General features: G+C 42.1%; 1 protein-coding gene and 1 long non-coding RNA gene across 4 annotated transcripts in view; one reads left to right on the forward strand and one right to left on the reverse strand.

Annotated features, from left to right (window-relative positions):
* Nucleotides 1-2,574: 2,574 nt before the first annotated feature.
* Nucleotides 2,575-17,468, reverse strand: part of Scgdelta (sarcoglycan delta) — a 191,916-nt gene continuing 177,022 nt past the window's right edge. For all 3 annotated transcript variants that reach the window (XM_071706365.1, XM_071706383.1, XM_071706373.1), the window contains 3 exons: nt 12,998-13,187; nt 12,535-12,727; nt 2,575-4,992 (listed from right to left, as the gene is read on the reverse strand). In XM_071706365.1, coding sequence (XP_071562466.1) covers nt 4,623-4,992; nt 12,535-12,727; nt 12,998-13,187 — 753 coding nt within the window. In that variant the 3' untranslated portion in view covers nt 2,575-4,622. The remainder of the gene's footprint in view (nt 4,993-12,534; nt 12,728-12,997; nt 13,188-17,468) is intronic.
* The window catches only part of LOC139772578 (uncharacterized), a 181,431-nt gene continuing 171,778 nt past the window's right edge, over nt 7,816-17,468 (forward strand). Inside the window, exons 1-3 of the long non-coding RNA XR_011718166.1 lie at nt 7,816-8,625; nt 8,953-9,162; nt 9,487-9,536. This is a non-coding gene — a long non-coding RNA (uncharacterized lncRNA). The remainder of the gene's footprint in view (nt 8,626-8,952; nt 9,163-9,486; nt 9,537-17,468) is intronic.

Raw genomic sequence — 17,468 nt, forward strand, 5'->3', positions numbered from 1 at the left:
TGAAATCTTTTGCATATTATGACTATATCCTAGCCGTGCAAGATTAGTATGGTATTTACTTTGTTCGTGTATACTTGTATTTTCGAGAAAAATTTTCTGCGTGTATTTGTATATTCCTACCTGGGTATTATCACTTGCGCATTCATATTTTTAAAATTGTCCATAATAAACTCTTGCTGCGAATTGAATTATTTGCAATCAATTCTTTTAATGGCCGTTCGCTCAAAGGCAACGTAAAAATGGACACGTAACGGGATGAAGGGCAGATTTAAAGCTGAAAGATGAAAGGCAACCTTAATTGGCGGAGAGAAACATAATTTGCGCGAGGCTCGATCGAGCGACTTGCAAGGGGATTAACGCGCGCTCACGGAGATTGGACTTGTCGAAGCGGATGCCATCGGAGTTATTCCCGCGAAGATTCATGAATGTTTACTTCAAGTCGCGCCGTAAGTCCGTACTCGCGCCGAGGTGGATCCATTCGTTTGTCTTCCTCCCGCCGGTGTAAATCATTAGATTTACGGCCGCCGACGTTATGTACATACCTCCACTTCGGAATTGCGCGCTCGCGAGTTTATTACGTTTGACCCGACACGGATCTGTGCTACGGAGACGCGACATAATAAGCCCAGACTCAGCATAGGGGAAATTGCATGATGGATCGCGATCGATCGATCTCCACGCGTGCGTGTATCTTCTCGGAACTATCTGCACATAATACGAGGACACATCTTACCGCGACATTCCGCCAACATATTGATAAGTTTGCGACAATGCCAGTCGTTTCGAAAGCGTAAGTCGAGTCTTCGAGACGATATGCTCCGAGAGAAAAATATCGTTCGCGATGTGAATATTACGAGTCGCGTTGTTTGACATCACCAAAATGCCGCAGGTTGTTTTGCATCCGACGAGAGATATGCGATCGCGTTTATGTATATATGTATGCGCGCCGGTGGTCGGTCTGCACGCCCGCGCCGCGGGTGCTATACTAATTCGTATTTAAAGCTTTATCGGACGCGCCTCGTGCCCCGCACAACAATTTCACGGTTCACAGAAACCATCCTGCATTTAGGATCACCGCCACTAACACCATCGTTCCCGCGTGGTTGGCGTGTACCTGCATCGCACATCGTACGCGTTCAAGCTCCTCGAGTACGTATACACGCTACGAGTACCAGCGGTAGCAGTCACTTAGATAAGTACTTCGCCCAGGTACCTTCTGTATAATGAATGAACAAGAACTCTCGTCTGGACGGTACGGTGGATATACTTGGATATCCTTGAATGATTATATATATATTTCTCTCTCCCGAAGTAGTCTATAGTACACTCTCCTCAAGTCGCCATAAATTTTCGATTTATTTATTGACATATACGTATAATCAATAGATATATGTGTTATTTAAAATTGATTTTTATGCACAATTAATTAATTTATCAATTTTGCTGTAGAAATTTCTATCATAATTCGAAAAAACGTGAAATAATTCAATAATAACGCAGCACGAAAAGGTAGCACGTCCACAGTTGCATTATAATTTTACAAAAACAATTACGTTTTCTTCAATTATTCCATCGCGTTCAATCCACTTTTACTTCACTTCTTCCTTGCACTTCGCGCGTCTTAAGGGAACCAACGCGGTATATCAAAGGTATTTTTTCCCGACTGTCGCTGCTAATTTACACCAGCTCATTGGCCCGCGGCGTTCCTATGTTAAATCGCTTCAACCCTCGAACCCTTGCCGGAATACCTCTCTCTCTCTCTCTACTTGGCTATGCACTTTATCCACCTCCCCGTCGCCGCTGGATGCAATTTTAATCCCGAATTCCAAGAAAATTACCTTGCCGTCAGAGCTGTTTAAGAGGGTACTAGATGAGATTGCCTCTGTTACCTGTCAGCCCGCTTGACATATAGTATATTATGCAGCGGGCTGTTCGAACTAGTCTTGAGATTATTCTCTAATTTAAATTTCTATTTTCCTTTTACACCGCCGTTGCTGCCGCTGCCGAGCCGTTGCACGACCGCGTTTTAATAGCGCGGGGGGAGATGGATGAATTTTACAGCCGCGGCTCTGAAAATTTCAACGCCCGCGTGTTTTCACAAACAAACAAGCGTGATCGGACGGGTCGTTTGTATTTTTGAATTGAAGTCGATTTTTAATTTTTAATTGTAATTTTGTTACGAAAGTTTTCGCTATTGTCGAGCGAAACAAAGCCCTTGCGGCAGTTGTTAGTTACATGAGTTATAATTGGTGGAAACTGTAGAACGCGGTACCTACCTATTGAATACGGATGTGTATGCATATATCATTTGGTCATTTGTGGGTGTTTTATGTTACGGAAATAACAAACCTACCTGTAACGTTGAAAGCTACACCCTTAGAGGGAAGGTAGCGCATCCAGCTGGAAGAATGGTAAGGCTAATGGACCAATAACGAAAAATTTGGACAAAAAATATATCCAACGTAATCCTCGTAAGACGATGGATCTATGGGATTTCTACGGAACGATAATGTCGTAATTAAATAAAATTACGTAATAATAATATTGACAACGTTCAATAATAGACTACGACAATTAATAATAATAGTAACAATAACGACTTTATTGCCACATACATAAATAAATGGACATGGCCGATGTACAGCGTACAAGCTGGATCGCGATCCGATCCTGTTGCGTGACACTACCGTTCACAGTCTCTCATGTACATACACACACACACACACACGCACGCACATATATACTCTCTTTCTCTCTAACTTTCTCTCGCCTTTTCCGGCGGCACGCGCAGCCCGATGCAGTCGTCGCTCTACTTACAACAACGCTTCTACTTTGTATCGGAGCACGGGTTAAACATGACACCGCGTTAGAAACAAGCGATTCGCGAGGAATAGTCTCCCTGAAAGGGTGCATGCCCCTCGCGCCATCAGCACCGTGCGAGAGCGCCGGGCTTGTGGAGAGCAGGGAGAGCTACGAACGATTTGCCTACAAGTGGTTTCGCCGCGCGAGGCGTACAACCGGTACACAGAATACAAAATATCGAACGCGCAAGGAGATGACGGAAGTGCTACGAAGGGACGGGAACGAAAGAGGGATGATCTCGTGGGGGAGTTCGTCGATTCGATTTTATCGGGCACTGTCTAACGGCGATAAGCGCGTCTCGCCCCGGCGATACAAAGCGTTCCGAATTCCCATCTTCATCTGTCGTCTTCAGCATCGCATCCAGCACGCAGCCACCTAATTTCAGATCTTTCTCTTTTTAAAGATTGCGCTGAACTTTTAAGGACCTCGCGGTCGCGTACTTCTAACGACGACGTGAGGCGAGAATTCAGTCCGAGCATCTCGCGTTAACGTTCGGCTACGTACACATATAGTTATACACGTTCTATTCGCGATATCACGGGGATTTGATTTCTTTCGGATTCCCGCGCGATAGATATCTCGAAGGCTCTCCCCCGACAAATGTCGCCCCGCCGGGGGAGGAAATATACAAGTTGGAGCCGAATCCAGGACGCCGAGCGAGCGAGCGCACCGCGAAACGACGGAGGAAATGGCGCGTCGCGAGACGTCTTCTTTTACAATGCAAGACGGCGGCTTTCGGGCGAGAATCTCGCGCTTTCCTTTTCGCGTATCGCATTGACCGACGGCGCTGGCGCGAGAAAAAGTTAAAGGGAAGCCCCCTCTTGGTGAATGTCGCTCGGAAGAATATTCCTCAGAGAGAATTCCTCGAATACCCGCGAATTCGAGAGAATCTTTCCGGTCAAGGCCTCGCGAGAATTCCCTTTGTGTCCGCGCGACGGGCGCGTTCCCCGCTGCGAGGGAAAACGTCCGACGCGTTTATTCGCGCGTCTCGCCGTGCGTCGCGCCGGATCGGTCGGATATTTCACGGAACGAAGATTGGCTCGTGCCGTGAAACGCCGTGACTAGGGAAGATTGACGTGTGCCTTAAGCGCGGGATTGAAGCCGCAACAACGCCCGCTTGTGCCCTTATACGACGACTCAATTAAACGTGACTGACGTTGAACTGTAAAATACGGGGAGAAAAGAAAAGGAGGGGAAAAAAAAGGAAAAGCGCTCGATGCAATTCCATTTAATTGACATGTATGCACTTTGGGGGAGGGGTTCGCGACGCCGCTCGTCAGGTCGTCAGATTAGGCCCTAAGTAAACCAGAGATTCTCGAAGGGCGCCCGGCACTTGAAGGCGTATCGTGCATACGCCGCGTTCATCGAAAAATAGCGCGTGCTGGGAATAATTAATTAGCTTCAACTATATCATACTCGGTATTTACCGAGTTCTCTCTCTCTCTCTCTCTCTCTCTCTCTCTCTCTCTCTCTCTCTCTCTCTCTCTCTCTCTCTAACTCTTTCTCCGCTGACACGTTGTGTGTGCACTTCGGGGGTTTTCTTTCGCCCGTTTGGCGCGACAGATTCGTTTGATATCATTTGCAGTGTTCCAATGAAGGCCTCGTCCCCGATCGCGCTGATGGCCGATCGCAGTGCATTTTCCGCTCTCTTTCTCTCACGCTCTCTTTTTTTTCTCGCTAACACATCACTGAGTCACGTAGTTCGCAACGATTCCTAATGAATCGTCCGTGATTTCGCAATACACTACCGCGTAATTGTATTAGCAAATCGACTTGTCGGCCTGACAACTGCCATCCGACCTGGCGAGGAAGAGTTTGCCGCTCGCGCACGCACACAGCTGATAGATGGTGGTCTCCTTCTGGCTCTGATGAGCGGACGAAGATCTGCCGGAGTGCTGTTGCTGCTGCTGCTGCTGCTGCTGCTGTTGCTCCCTGGACGAGTGCCCTTGTAGCGGAATCGCCGTTTTCAAGCCCTTTATGTAGACGGACTTGGCGTCAAGCCGGATGGCTCCGTGAACGCTCTGTAGTTTTAAATCCGTCAGGCAGGAGGCTGAAATCTCGCTCGCCCAGGACTCGATCACCACCCGCTGAGGAGCGTTTATCTTCAAGGACCTCGTCGCCGATTCGAGCCTGCACAGTACAATTTGATTTAAATATATATATTTCTCAAACATATATGAGATTTGTGTTCAAAAAGTTCCCCACCTATGTCTTTATCATTTTTGGAGGTTTACTTTTGGATCCTTGCGGATTTTTTCTTTTTTTTAAGTTCAAATTCACGTTAAAAGACCGAATATTCGACACAATTGAAGATATCAAGGAAAATTCGCAAACGGACTTACGCGCGATCACGAAGAAAGCGTACTAGAACTGCTCCCAGAAATAGAAACGGCGTTGAGAGTGATGTATCAACCGAAAAGGAACATATTTCAAAGGATATAGGGCTGAATAAGTTATAAGTAAACCCCCAAAAATTATAAAGACAAAATCCGGGTACTTTTTAAATAGATTCATATGCGCTACATATAAAATATTCCACTTCTCTCGCGCCTTATATTTTAACGAGAAATTCTTTAATCCACCTGAAGACGATTTTTCCTTAGCGAAATTGTCGAGGCTCTAGCAATTTTCGAGGTACAAGCAAATTGAAGCAGGAGGCCTTTCCGCAAACATTTTCCTTCTTTAAGTTTCAAGAAGTTAGCTCTTCAATTAATTTCTCAGATGGAATTTACTTTAACAGAATTTCAATTTGCAACTTAATTATAGAGATATACGATGCTAAAGATTGGAAAGTTAAGCGATAAATGACAATTTCCTTCGATGTTTCCGCCAAATATTGATTAAATAATTTGTCGTGAAGAACAATGCGCGAGAAATAAAAAAAACTTTATATACACGTTATCGCGTCTCTTATATAATATATAAATTGAACAATATTAATTAATAAACTGCACGGCACATTCGTCGAATATAGGATTCAAGTAACAATATCATTATTAGACTTCCAAAGCAGCGAACTGTATAGTCTGTATCGTGTGTCGCCCTTCGAAACACGATTATTCCCCACGAATTATCAGCAATTATCAGTGCGCGTGATTAATTGACTTGCGTGATTTACGACTTGATGAATACATCGGAGGGATGGTGTTATTTATCAAAAAAGATTCGCAGCAATTTATCAAAGAATATTTTGCACGATTTAATTATTACATGTGCAATACGAGAATCAAAGTATTAAAGGATGGGAAATATAAATAATTGTTATTCCGATTATTACGGCGATCATTTCTTTAATAATTGAGTTGGAATATGGCGCGCTTTAAATATTTAAATGCCGAGGTTTAAATACATATACTTATACTACTTATATTTGACAAGTGAGACAATAAGTGTCTTTTATACATAATTAAAGTACACGATATTCAAATAACAGTATCTAAATTTTCAGTATTATGGTAATATTTCATATGTCATATGATAAATTTTTTAAGCGTATTGATCGGCTACAAAATAGAAAATTTCTAGAGACTCGAGAACTTTTCTATCCTGCAACAAATCAACACGCTTCAAAAATTTAGATATCGCGCGACAAATAAAATAGTACACCGCGTTAAGTTTCCAAAACGCTCTCAGTCATTCATTGCTATCATTACTATCATTATCTTAAGTGACGCTAAAGAATCTACAAGGCAAAATATAAAATGCGACAATAGTCCGTTCGTCGAAAGGAATTTGAAATCCGAGTCACTGAATATATATTCCGTGTATATATATATTTATCATACGGCGCGATAAGTATTTCGCGGCATTATTATGTATATACGACACGCTGTTTGTGTATGTAAAAATTATAAAGTCAGTACGTTGTCTTTCGCGTGGTGAGATTCGAGCGGGAAGACAACGACACACGCGGAGTCGCTCCGTGCGTCGCGTTATATGCGACAAGATTCAATCGTCTTCTATGAACGCGGATTGATCAATGATAGCGATTTGCCTTCCTTCCTCTTTGGTTACTGGCTTCTGTCTCTTTACAGAGGACAATACGGCCAAATAACGCAACGATGTGCAACTCGCGAACGTGTCGAAGCGTTTACCGATTAGATAGTGATAGAGAAGGATCGCGGGGCGCGGGGCGCGGGGCGCGGGGCGCGGGGCACGGGGCGCGCGGGCCCGTTTGTCAACACGAGCGTCACGAGCGGCGGGAATAGAGTGGGGGTAGGCTGCCTAGGCCTAGGCACATATATACTGTGACCTAGGGTCCGTTCCGTTTCACGCATATGCGCGCATTTATCTATAGCATACGTAAAGCCCCTTGCACAATAGGCGATAGCGATAGCGACAGCGACAAAGTTGCCGACAAAGGTATAGCTTTGTCGGCAACCTTGTCGCTGTCGCTATCGCTATCGCTATCGCCTATTGTGCAAGGGGCTTTACGTTTACTATAGAAAATGCGCGCATATGCGTGAAACGGAATGAACCCCTCGGCACGCTGCGCCATGCGACGTGCTTAATTACTATACCTTCGCTCCATCTCCGCCGCTCGTGTTGTCGAAGAGCCACGACTCCGTATTCTATAGTAATTTCTGGTATCACTGTTCAAGGATTTCAAGATTCAAGTGGATATAATGAATATACGCAGGTATACGATCGCGCGCTCGACTCGTTCATCCGAAGTAGGAGCATCGAAACGACGACGGTTGAAAAGTGCAAATTATCGTCTCGTGGCGACATTTCGGCCGACGGTTATCCTCGTTAAAACGATCAAGTGAGAATACAGGACGTGTCCAGCATCGAGCTCCGCCACGTTTCGCTGTGATTTTCGGATCGAAAGCGCGATGGTGCCAATGTGGTGCGTGAATTCAGATTTATCGAATTGCCGGATAACGCGATTTAAAGCAGTGGGAAGCCAGTGATATATCGACTGTCCATTAATATCGCATATATTCGACGGGATTTACGAGTGCGAAATGTATCGCGCGTATTTGCAGCGCTGCGCGCCGATTTTTAAATTTTGAAACGGTCCGTCGCGTTTTGATTAGGTGTGAACTTGACTCGCGTAGTATCGCGCGATATCGGGATTCGGGAGTGAAGTGCCGCCCCCCCCCCCCTCCTTGTCCGGCCGGCGGTGAAACGACGTGATGGGCGCGTAACGGATCGCTCCGAGCTGCGTGAACGTCGCGACGCGTTCACTCGGTGACTGGTGAGTACGGTCCGTAATTAGAGACGCACGTAGACAACGAATAGACCCGCGTGTTCTCTCAGATTCGTTATCTTGCGCGGCACGAACTCGCGGCGTGCCAGTGATCTCCGAAATCGCGCATTAAGGCGAGGTATGCTCGAACGAGGTTCGTTCGCCCGGGGCGAGATATCCTTCGCGGCGAAGCGACGATCGTATTTCCGAATCTCGCGCAGCGCGATTTATTCTCGACTCGTATTTCGCGTGTCCCTTTCGTCGTGACATTAGTCGTCGCTCTGAAGTGCGTGTGTGTGTATCATTTATCCGTCACGGCAATTTTCTGAATTCAAGCCGGGAGCAACAGGTGTAGCGTCGCCGCGGCGCGGCGCGGCGCGGCGCGGGGCGCGGCGGCTACCACGTGAAGTTGGCCGCGCGATTTTCGAACGCTCCCCGTCTCTCCGTCATTGCCTGCGTCATTGCGGATTCTCGTCCCGACGCCGACCGACGCCGCCGACTGCGTACCGTGCGAATTCACGAGACATCTCGAGTGGACGTGTGGACTGTGTGAAGACGTGGACGATAATGAGGTAATTTCTACGTACGGTAATCTGTCCGCGTTGCTTTTCCGTCGCTACATAAAAGCGTGCGTGTGACGAACGTCGGTGCCGTAGTGACGTGCGAAGCGCCGCGCGACCATTAACCTTACTTCCGCGAGTCGATACTGTGCGAGCATCGGCTTGAAAAAGCGCGAGTGTACGAGAGGGAAGAACGAGGATTTTTTTAATTTAACGGATTTTTAAAGCCTATTGATATTTGACCTCGTTTGAGCTGACGTATTTCTAATGAATTTGCAAAAAGTCAAGTCGCGACAAATCACGTTTATCGCATCTTAATTAATCACATTTTAATTTCAGGAGTGCCGTGCAAAGTATCGCGATCGTAGTACGCTGGTAATTAATTCGAACGCGATCGTATAATTTAACTGTGTGCTCGCGAGTGAGTATTTCGTAAGTGAAAATCTGAAGAGGCACCTGACAATTAGAGGTTGGGATTCAAAGGATTCTGAGAGGAGGAGGAGGAGGCCCGGGAAGGCATCGGGCAACGGCGCGCGGAGCACCTGTGGGGTGAGTAATATTTTATTTTATTTAACATTTGATACTCCCTTGCATGGAATTAATCATTCATTTTCATTGAAATATCTTGAATATCATATTTTATTGAATTTTTTAAGTATCAAAATTAATCCGATTCTTATAGTTATATAAGAAATAAATTTTTTAATTTATAATTAACAATAACTTTTTATGTAAATTACATAATTACTTTAATAAAGATTTATTCAGAAATAAATAAACATACAAATTTAAGACGTATAATAATAAGCTCTTTGTTAAAATAATAATTATTTTGAACACTTGCAATAACTTGGATATTTTTTTATTTTACAGATCAACGTAGCTACGATGCAGTTATAACTCCGCTGTTGCGCATCGTGCCTGTAAGTAAATTCTTTTATTTTACATCAAGATAACGGATCTGTGAAAATTGTACGAGATATAAGTATAATATACATTACATATAATGCATTTAGATTTATGTATTTATCAAATTTACTTTTCACAGATCCGTTGTTTTAAAATGGATGGGTTTAAACAGATTAAAATCTCAATATTGAATCCTGGATATTTATTGTTATCAATTTACTTTAAATACGAAGATGCATTTGTACAGATACAGAGCACGTTACGAAATAGAGCTATTATATGTTATTTCGTTATATTACGCAGTTTATATCAATATAGGACGTATTCATTTATTGACACATACGTTATAATGTTTTATTTAAAAATATATATGTTGCGAAATCCATCAATCGTTTAAAATTTGTGAAACTTGCAAGTATGAATAAAAGCAGTAATAGGAAATATTTCGCAAATAAAGAAAGCTCGGTAAAAATTAAGCGATGATTGACTTTTTCTTTTTTAAAGGAGAAATTATTATCAAAAAATCTAGTAAAAGCATTATCGCTCTTATACATTTTGCAGAGTACTTTATAGCAGATAGGATTTTCAAGAATTGAGAATACCATGAAAATTAAATATATTATAATAATTTTCTTAGGATTATTTTATTATAAAATGCATTATATATTTAAATTATTTAATTAATTGTTTAAATAAATAATGAGAGAAAGGAAAGCAGAAAGAGATTAAATAAAGCTATATAATAATTATAACAAATATTGATAAATTTTAAAGCTATAAAAGTTATAATAAATATTGGTGAATTTTAAAGAGATATAAAATTTTCACATTTAGTTATCTTTCCTTCATAGTGTTCGTACGTTATTGAGGATGCATGATAGATGATAAAGTTCAGAAAAAGATATTTATGTGCATGTACAGAAAAATGTAAATATTGTTTAGTTAAGATTTGACACATATATTTAATTTTTTTCTCTTTCCAAATATATGTTTAATAGTATTTAAGGCTTATATTATCCTTATCCAGGATTAAATATTATATGCATACATAAGTATAAGAAAGCCATATTCAGAGATATTTTTTTGACTATGCATTATAAATAAAGTAAATAAAAGAAACAAAAAATATTTGTTACATGTAATATATATTTTACTTAATATGTTGAAAAATGCGGTGGTTATCAATTATATTTATTCTTACAATGTCTTAATTTTATTTTAATGTTTTATAACCCATCCATTTATTGATAATTTAATTCTATATTATTTGAAAGAAAAATGACATAAAATTCGATAAATATTTCGCCGTGAAATAGAAGAAATTTTTGTACAGATTTTATCAGAATTTATCTGAGTACATATCTCAGTGATATTAGAATATTTTAATAATAAAATGTAATTTAAATTAATTTTAATTTTGAATATTTTAATAATTGTAACGCACGTATTATACAAAAGGATAACTATATGATAATGTCTTGGGGCAATATATGTAATAATGGTCTATATATATATCAAGAACATATAGAAAATATTTATGTATATAAATTCTTATGTCGATATAACTATCTCGTTAGTTTCGTATTAATTTTTTTTAATGAAAAGTGTGCAAAGTTGTACGAATAATGCAACACTTTTTTTTAACTCTGTAATTTAAAATAAAACACGGATGCTATAGATAGCTATACAATCATTGTCCGATGAGCGATGGCGTCGGACTCGTGTACCTCAATTTCAGTGCATTACGTTCCAACAATGACGTGGATTACACCGTAAATCTCCGTATGCCCGTAAACCGTCGTATTATATCCAAGTATTCCGGCAACAGAGTAATATCTGTATTGACTCTCGCGGCCCGAAGTCGAACTAGTCGAACTCGAGCAATAATCGATTCTCCGTGCGGAGGAGATGGTCCACGCGCTCGTTCGTCTCCTCCCGTTCTCCGCGAAGCTGCTCTTTTACCGCTCTACTCCGCCACCTTATCCCCCTCCTCCTCCCCCGCACACACACATACACAGTCACCTTCCCGTGCTTCGATTTCTGTCTCTGTTCATCCTACCTCTTGGTGAACTCGTAGGATCCGCGGTATTTCATATCTGGCGCAAATCCAATCCTATGAATATAATTTTCCGCGCGAGCAAAGTTTTATTGTAATCGTAAATCCGTCTGTAAATTGCCCGGCGCTATCAATAACCGCGGTGCGGCGGGCGGTACAACTCCGTTTTGTACCCCTCTTTGCTATCTTTCCAACCCCCTTCGTCCTACCGTCGCCACCATTCGCGGACTTCGATTTCTCGTCGTAATACACCGAGGTGCTCGGTGAGAGATGAGGATGAAGACGGGGGGGGGGGGGGCAGAAGGGTTAAGGGATTGTATGAACTTATTCGGGCCGAAAGTGTGATGATTGAAGGTGCGGCTGGGAGGGAGTTGACGTTTCCGAAATGACTTGTTCGCGAAGAAACGGAACATCGTTGCAACGCAATATTATTCGGTCGTACGATCGAGGACGATCGATTGATCCCATTTACTCGGCGTCTTTATTATTAGTTTGTCTGCCGAGATGGACTACTTCCTAAATATAAATGCGCTTTTATCCTCGACCTATAAACTTCACGTATCTCGCGGAATTTGCCAAAAAAAAAACTGATGACTGATTGATGATCATATCCGAGTTTAACAAATTATTTTTGCAACTGCCCGATTTGAACGATAATACGGTTGCTACACGATTCGATTCATCTGACTATATTCGTGTAATTACTACTTGCTGCATGATATAATTATGTGTACGGGCGTTTATATTGAATTTCAATGAAATGTTGATACGAACATTAATGAAGGCAAATAATGCATGATATTTGGAAACAATATCGAGAAATCGTCTATTTGTAGATAACAATATCAGGGTAATTGGATAGTTCGTGGGGAAATCTATCTCACGACTCTTTCTCGATTGCACAAAATTAAATATCCTGTATGCGTACGCTGTTAAAATATTTGTAATATATTTACTTAAGACCACGTCCCGATTCGCCTCTGACCAGCGGAGTCTGCACGCTCCCTTGAAAAACGGCACCACCGTCGCCGGTCACCCTTAACATTTCCGCTCCCACGATAACCTGTTCCTTGTCCGCGGAAAAGAGCACTCCTCCTCGTGGATCGGTTATTCGGAAACCTCTGGACACACAGTCGACGCGATCCTCCCCTGAAAGCAGAATTTATATCGGATATTCTCAATGATTTTAAATCTGAAATATATTAGTAATTATATGACACAACAAATTTTACATTATTTATATACATGTAATTTAGAATAGGTATCTTTCATGAAACTAGATTTTCGTTGTACGTGTATAGTTTTAAATTAGGCCGTTTGCATAATTTTATTTCTCTCCCTGGGAAATTAAAATTACCTCTCGACATCGGGCTGTATGAAAAATGCAGGCTGCTGTATGCGACCATTAATATAACTTACCAACTGTTAATCGCGCGAGAAGCCGACCATCGTGAGATCTCGCCGAGGCCGTAAAATTACTCCATGATTCCAGCACTAAGTTTTTGCCCCTCCGAGATCTCAGACTGGAGGCCACGAGGGCGTCTAACACCGCAGCTTGACCTCTTAGCTCGATTCCCCCAGGCACCACTTTTAGCGAGCCGATACCTTCCTGAAAGAAAAGGAAATGACTGTCAGGACAGTGGGGGCGAACCGTCGAAACTTTCTAGGCTGCGGCTATAACGTTCAATAAAAATAGAGCAGTGGCCTCGCCACGATTTATTGCACTCTTGTACACCCATTCTATTTTCTATCAAATTGACAGCTGATTCAGGCTTTCTGTTTCCAATAAATTCTATTTTGCCAGTCGCCAAAATACAATACAATTCCTGTAACGATCTGTCAATTGAATTTCCGATTTATCGGAATACGTTTTCTAAGGAAAAAACGAGCATTAAATTACGCGTGGAAATTATCGTCGATATTAAGATAGGGGGGGGTGATAGTACAGCCAGCATTAAACCGAGTTTAAGATGCTTCCCGGGCGCGCTGTATCGTCGCAGGCAAAGCCGGAATTTATTAAAATCGGGACCGCACGTCGGGAAGCCGCGCAATATCGATATCTTCGAGATCGAGGGAACGCGCCGTCGTGCTCGTAAAATAAAATAATATACTCCATTACTGCGTTGAGTTTCAGCGTGGCGGTATTAAGTATCGACGGCGCGCCCGCCATTATTGCCACTTCAGACGTTTGAATTATAAATGCGATGAGCTACGTGCGAGTTACGCGCGGTGATCCATTGTGCCCGTACGTTTGAAATATCTGCTGTAATATCCGAAACAGTGGCGTAAGCAGAATTTTATTTTAGCTTGGTATCTCTCTTACTCTTTCTCCCTTTTTCATTCTTTGTTTCCGTCTCGTTCATCGACCACCCACAGGGTGTATCGAGCGAAGAAGAGTGGACGGCCAGGGTCGAGAGAAAAGGAGAAACGCCCTATAAAGTAGACACATTGCGCGTTTGCATTCATCTCGTAAACTTCGGGTAGTCTCCCACCTGGGACTTATCTCGAGTGCAATTTAGCGTTTATGAAACAATCTTACCGCGTATAATTGCGATCGAACTTTGCCCTCGACGGTGCTAAAGGATGTATGTCTGATCGAAAGGGTGAAAATGCCTATACTTCTTTCCAAGATAATCTTGAGTTTTACTTAATGAAGAAAATATACGGATATATCTGTAAAAGGGAGTTTTCGGGAAAATTAGAAAAAGTAGAAAAAATTAAAACTAAAGCCGCGTTTCTTCGTAAAAATATTCCCCACCTTTATAAACGTAATAGTAGTTGAGAATGAAATTCGTGTAGAGTCTACTCGCGCGCGTCAATGCGCACGAAAATGGATTGCATCGCTCTTTAATATTTTGCCCATGATATGAGCATAGTTCGACGTAACAAAGACTGTCAATCACATTCCTCATATCGAATGCGACGCATTTTAATATCGATTAGAAGAGCATGCGCGCGTATCCGCGGAAAGGCCGTAAATTGCAACGTGAAACAGAGTTTGAAACAGAGACCTCGTTTGGCAAATCTCCTGATCGTCGTCCTCTCCATCGTCGTTGAATACTTTCCTTAAAATACCGTTGCGATAAAATAGCTCGTTCTTCGTGTTACCGTCCACATTGGTTTCCGATGATTGGCCGCTCGGTCGAAAGCAATCGCCACGCTCTATCCGCTTATTATTACAATTGTAGGGAAAAGAAGGACGCTAGCCCAGATACACGGTCTGCCCGAACTGGTTTAACTTTCGATCCAGGATACTATTTCATTCGGGTTTTTTTTTCCTGACCGGACATTGCGCGCTGACCGAGTCCGAACATTTGCCGAATGTGGCGCGGCAATTTGATACGCGGCGAAACGATAAGGACAATTTCCCCCGTTAAACGAAATATGAAAAGCTGAACAAGCGGACAGAGATAAACTTTATTATCGTAAATATAGCGATATCTAATTGAAATTTGATCTTGACTTAGGTACATATTTTAGGAGAAACTCAAAGTCATATCAATTTTGCATGAATAGGATAAAATCTCACTCAGATAATCGAGATTCTTACAGTAATACTTTTGAAATAAATAAAACCAATTTTCGTCTTGAATCGTAGGGGATCTTTTATTTATATTTTGTCAGTTTAGAAAGTTACTATAAGTAAGTATAGATATCCGAGTTCAAATTCCTACATGCCGATAATGCTTTTATGATTAAATAAATCGTAAATGTCAAACATCCATTTCAATTATTTTATATTTTAATTCTTCACATGAATGAAGATAAATTTATTATTTTCCAATATAAAAATGTGCGACGAATATTGGTGACAAAATTAAATTATTAATCCGTATAAACAATCACGACAGTGGACGAGTGAATGAACTTTGCATATATCCGATTGCTTTTATACGTGTATTGTTTCGCTGGTATTATTAGCATTATCATCGCGTCTTTGTTAACCGATCCAAATATATATGCAAACTCGCCATTGCGCCGCCATAAGCGTTGCCGTTCGAAGGGAAATGACCAGTCGCCAGATTTCGCCAAGTACCGGTTGCGCGATCGCGGTTTAAATACTCGGTCATGGAGTTTCCCAGCATCACTTTGGATGTACGTAGTTACGATCGGCGACGAGGGATCGGCGGGCGGAAAGGGAGATCTCGAGCCACCGGCACTCGATTAGCCAAATCGTTCGGAAAACGATACGATCTCTTTGCCCTCTACTTAACCGTAACCGTAAACCCCAATAGCGTCCGCGCAGAGCGAGCGAGAGCGTGAGGAAGAAATAGAGGGAGACACGATCATACGGGAAGAATGAGAACGAGAAGAAACTCTTCGAGAGATACGGGAACGAGCGAGAAAGAAAGACGAGGTACACAATCAAAAGAAAAAAGTGCGAGCGTGGGGAGAGCGAGCGGAGGAACGAGGAAGAAAGAAAGAAAGAAAAGAGAGAGAGAAAGGAAGGAAAAGGAGAGAGGTAGAAAGAGAAAGACAGGAAGGAGGAACCGCGGCTGCATCTGCTTTTTAGAATCGCCAGACGGTCTGGAGGAAACCACCGGAGTCGAGAAGATCGTCCAATCGCGGTGGTGAGAACGAGCGGCAGTAGTAAAAGTAATCTACCGTCAGACAGCTATCATTAAGTCCGAGGCTTTATACCCTTTTTATCTCGTTGTCTGTCGGCCGTTGATAAGGGGATTTAAGCGACAATAAAAAATATCGACCCTTAGCCCTCTCTCGCTGCGCGATCGGGCGCGTGCCTTTTCCCACCTCTCTATCCCGATCGCATAGTTTTTCCGGGGGAAAAAAAAAAGGAAAATTCGTGCAATTAACCGGTTGAATTTCTGGTGGCCGAATCGAGCCGAACCGTATTACCTTCGTATCGGCGCGATTGGCTGCCGTCGCGAGCATCAAGTATTTATCGTGTCGAAAAAATTGCGGATTCGCTCTCGGCGGCGGAAATTGCGCAGTGTGGCCGATTAACAGATTTCCGGGCGCGTTGAAATCAATCAGCGCGACGAATTTATATTTTCGCTTCCTCACGAAAAAACTATCCGCGTCGCGTTATTATCTCGTGCGCTCTGAATTGCTCAGCGTACATGTCGAGACGCGTGATTTGCGCGACGGGGGTGAGCCAGGGGCGGGTGGCGGCGTTTGTCGGTGCATGTAATGAAATCCAAATAACACCCCTGTAAGCGTATATCATCGTAACGACGCCTCGGCTCGACGTTACTCGGCTGGTCGCCTCGTTCATAAATTAATGTAAAGCGCGTCATATTTACAAGGATTACAAAAGCGTTCCATTCTCGCGCCCCGCTTGTTCTAATCGCGGTTGCTTTTCCGCTGCTCCTCTGTCGAGATGAGCTTTATCCGAGATAAAACTATTAAATATTTTATTATTCATATTATTCATAAATTTTTCTAGATTATGACGCTGTGAATATATTTCCTATTTTCATCTCTATTTTTGTTAACGTATCTTTTTGCTTTCAAAACCAATATCGTTATATAATTTATCATTGCCTAAATTTCTATCATAACTTTCCTTTGCTTGACCAAACAGTAGATAAATGAGAATTTGAAAATAGAAAAGACGGATATATCTGAGAAAACCGCTTGTAGAGTATAACTATAATATTTCGTTTCGTAAATATTTAAAATTGTTCCTTTTTTAAACAACTGAGAGTTGACACGATATCAATTTTTATGATTACTCATATAAAAAAAATACGAGTAACAAGGAAAAGTGAGCTTTGAGAACCAAACGCAGTTAGTTGTGCGTGAGTTAATGCTCTATGTAATAATTTGCATTAAATTATTAATTAAATGTTACATTAACTCACGTACAACTGTCCGCGTGTGACTCTCAAAGCCCACTTTTCCCTGTTGTTAGTTAATTTTAATATCG

Source organism: Temnothorax nylanderi, unplaced genomic scaffold (assembly GCF_030848795.1).
Source record: "Temnothorax nylanderi isolate EJ_2023f unplaced genomic scaffold, tnyl_v1.0 TNYL_tig0003_pilon, whole genome shotgun sequence".
Lineage (NCBI taxonomy): Eukaryota > Metazoa > Arthropoda > Insecta > Hymenoptera > Formicidae > Temnothorax > Temnothorax nylanderi.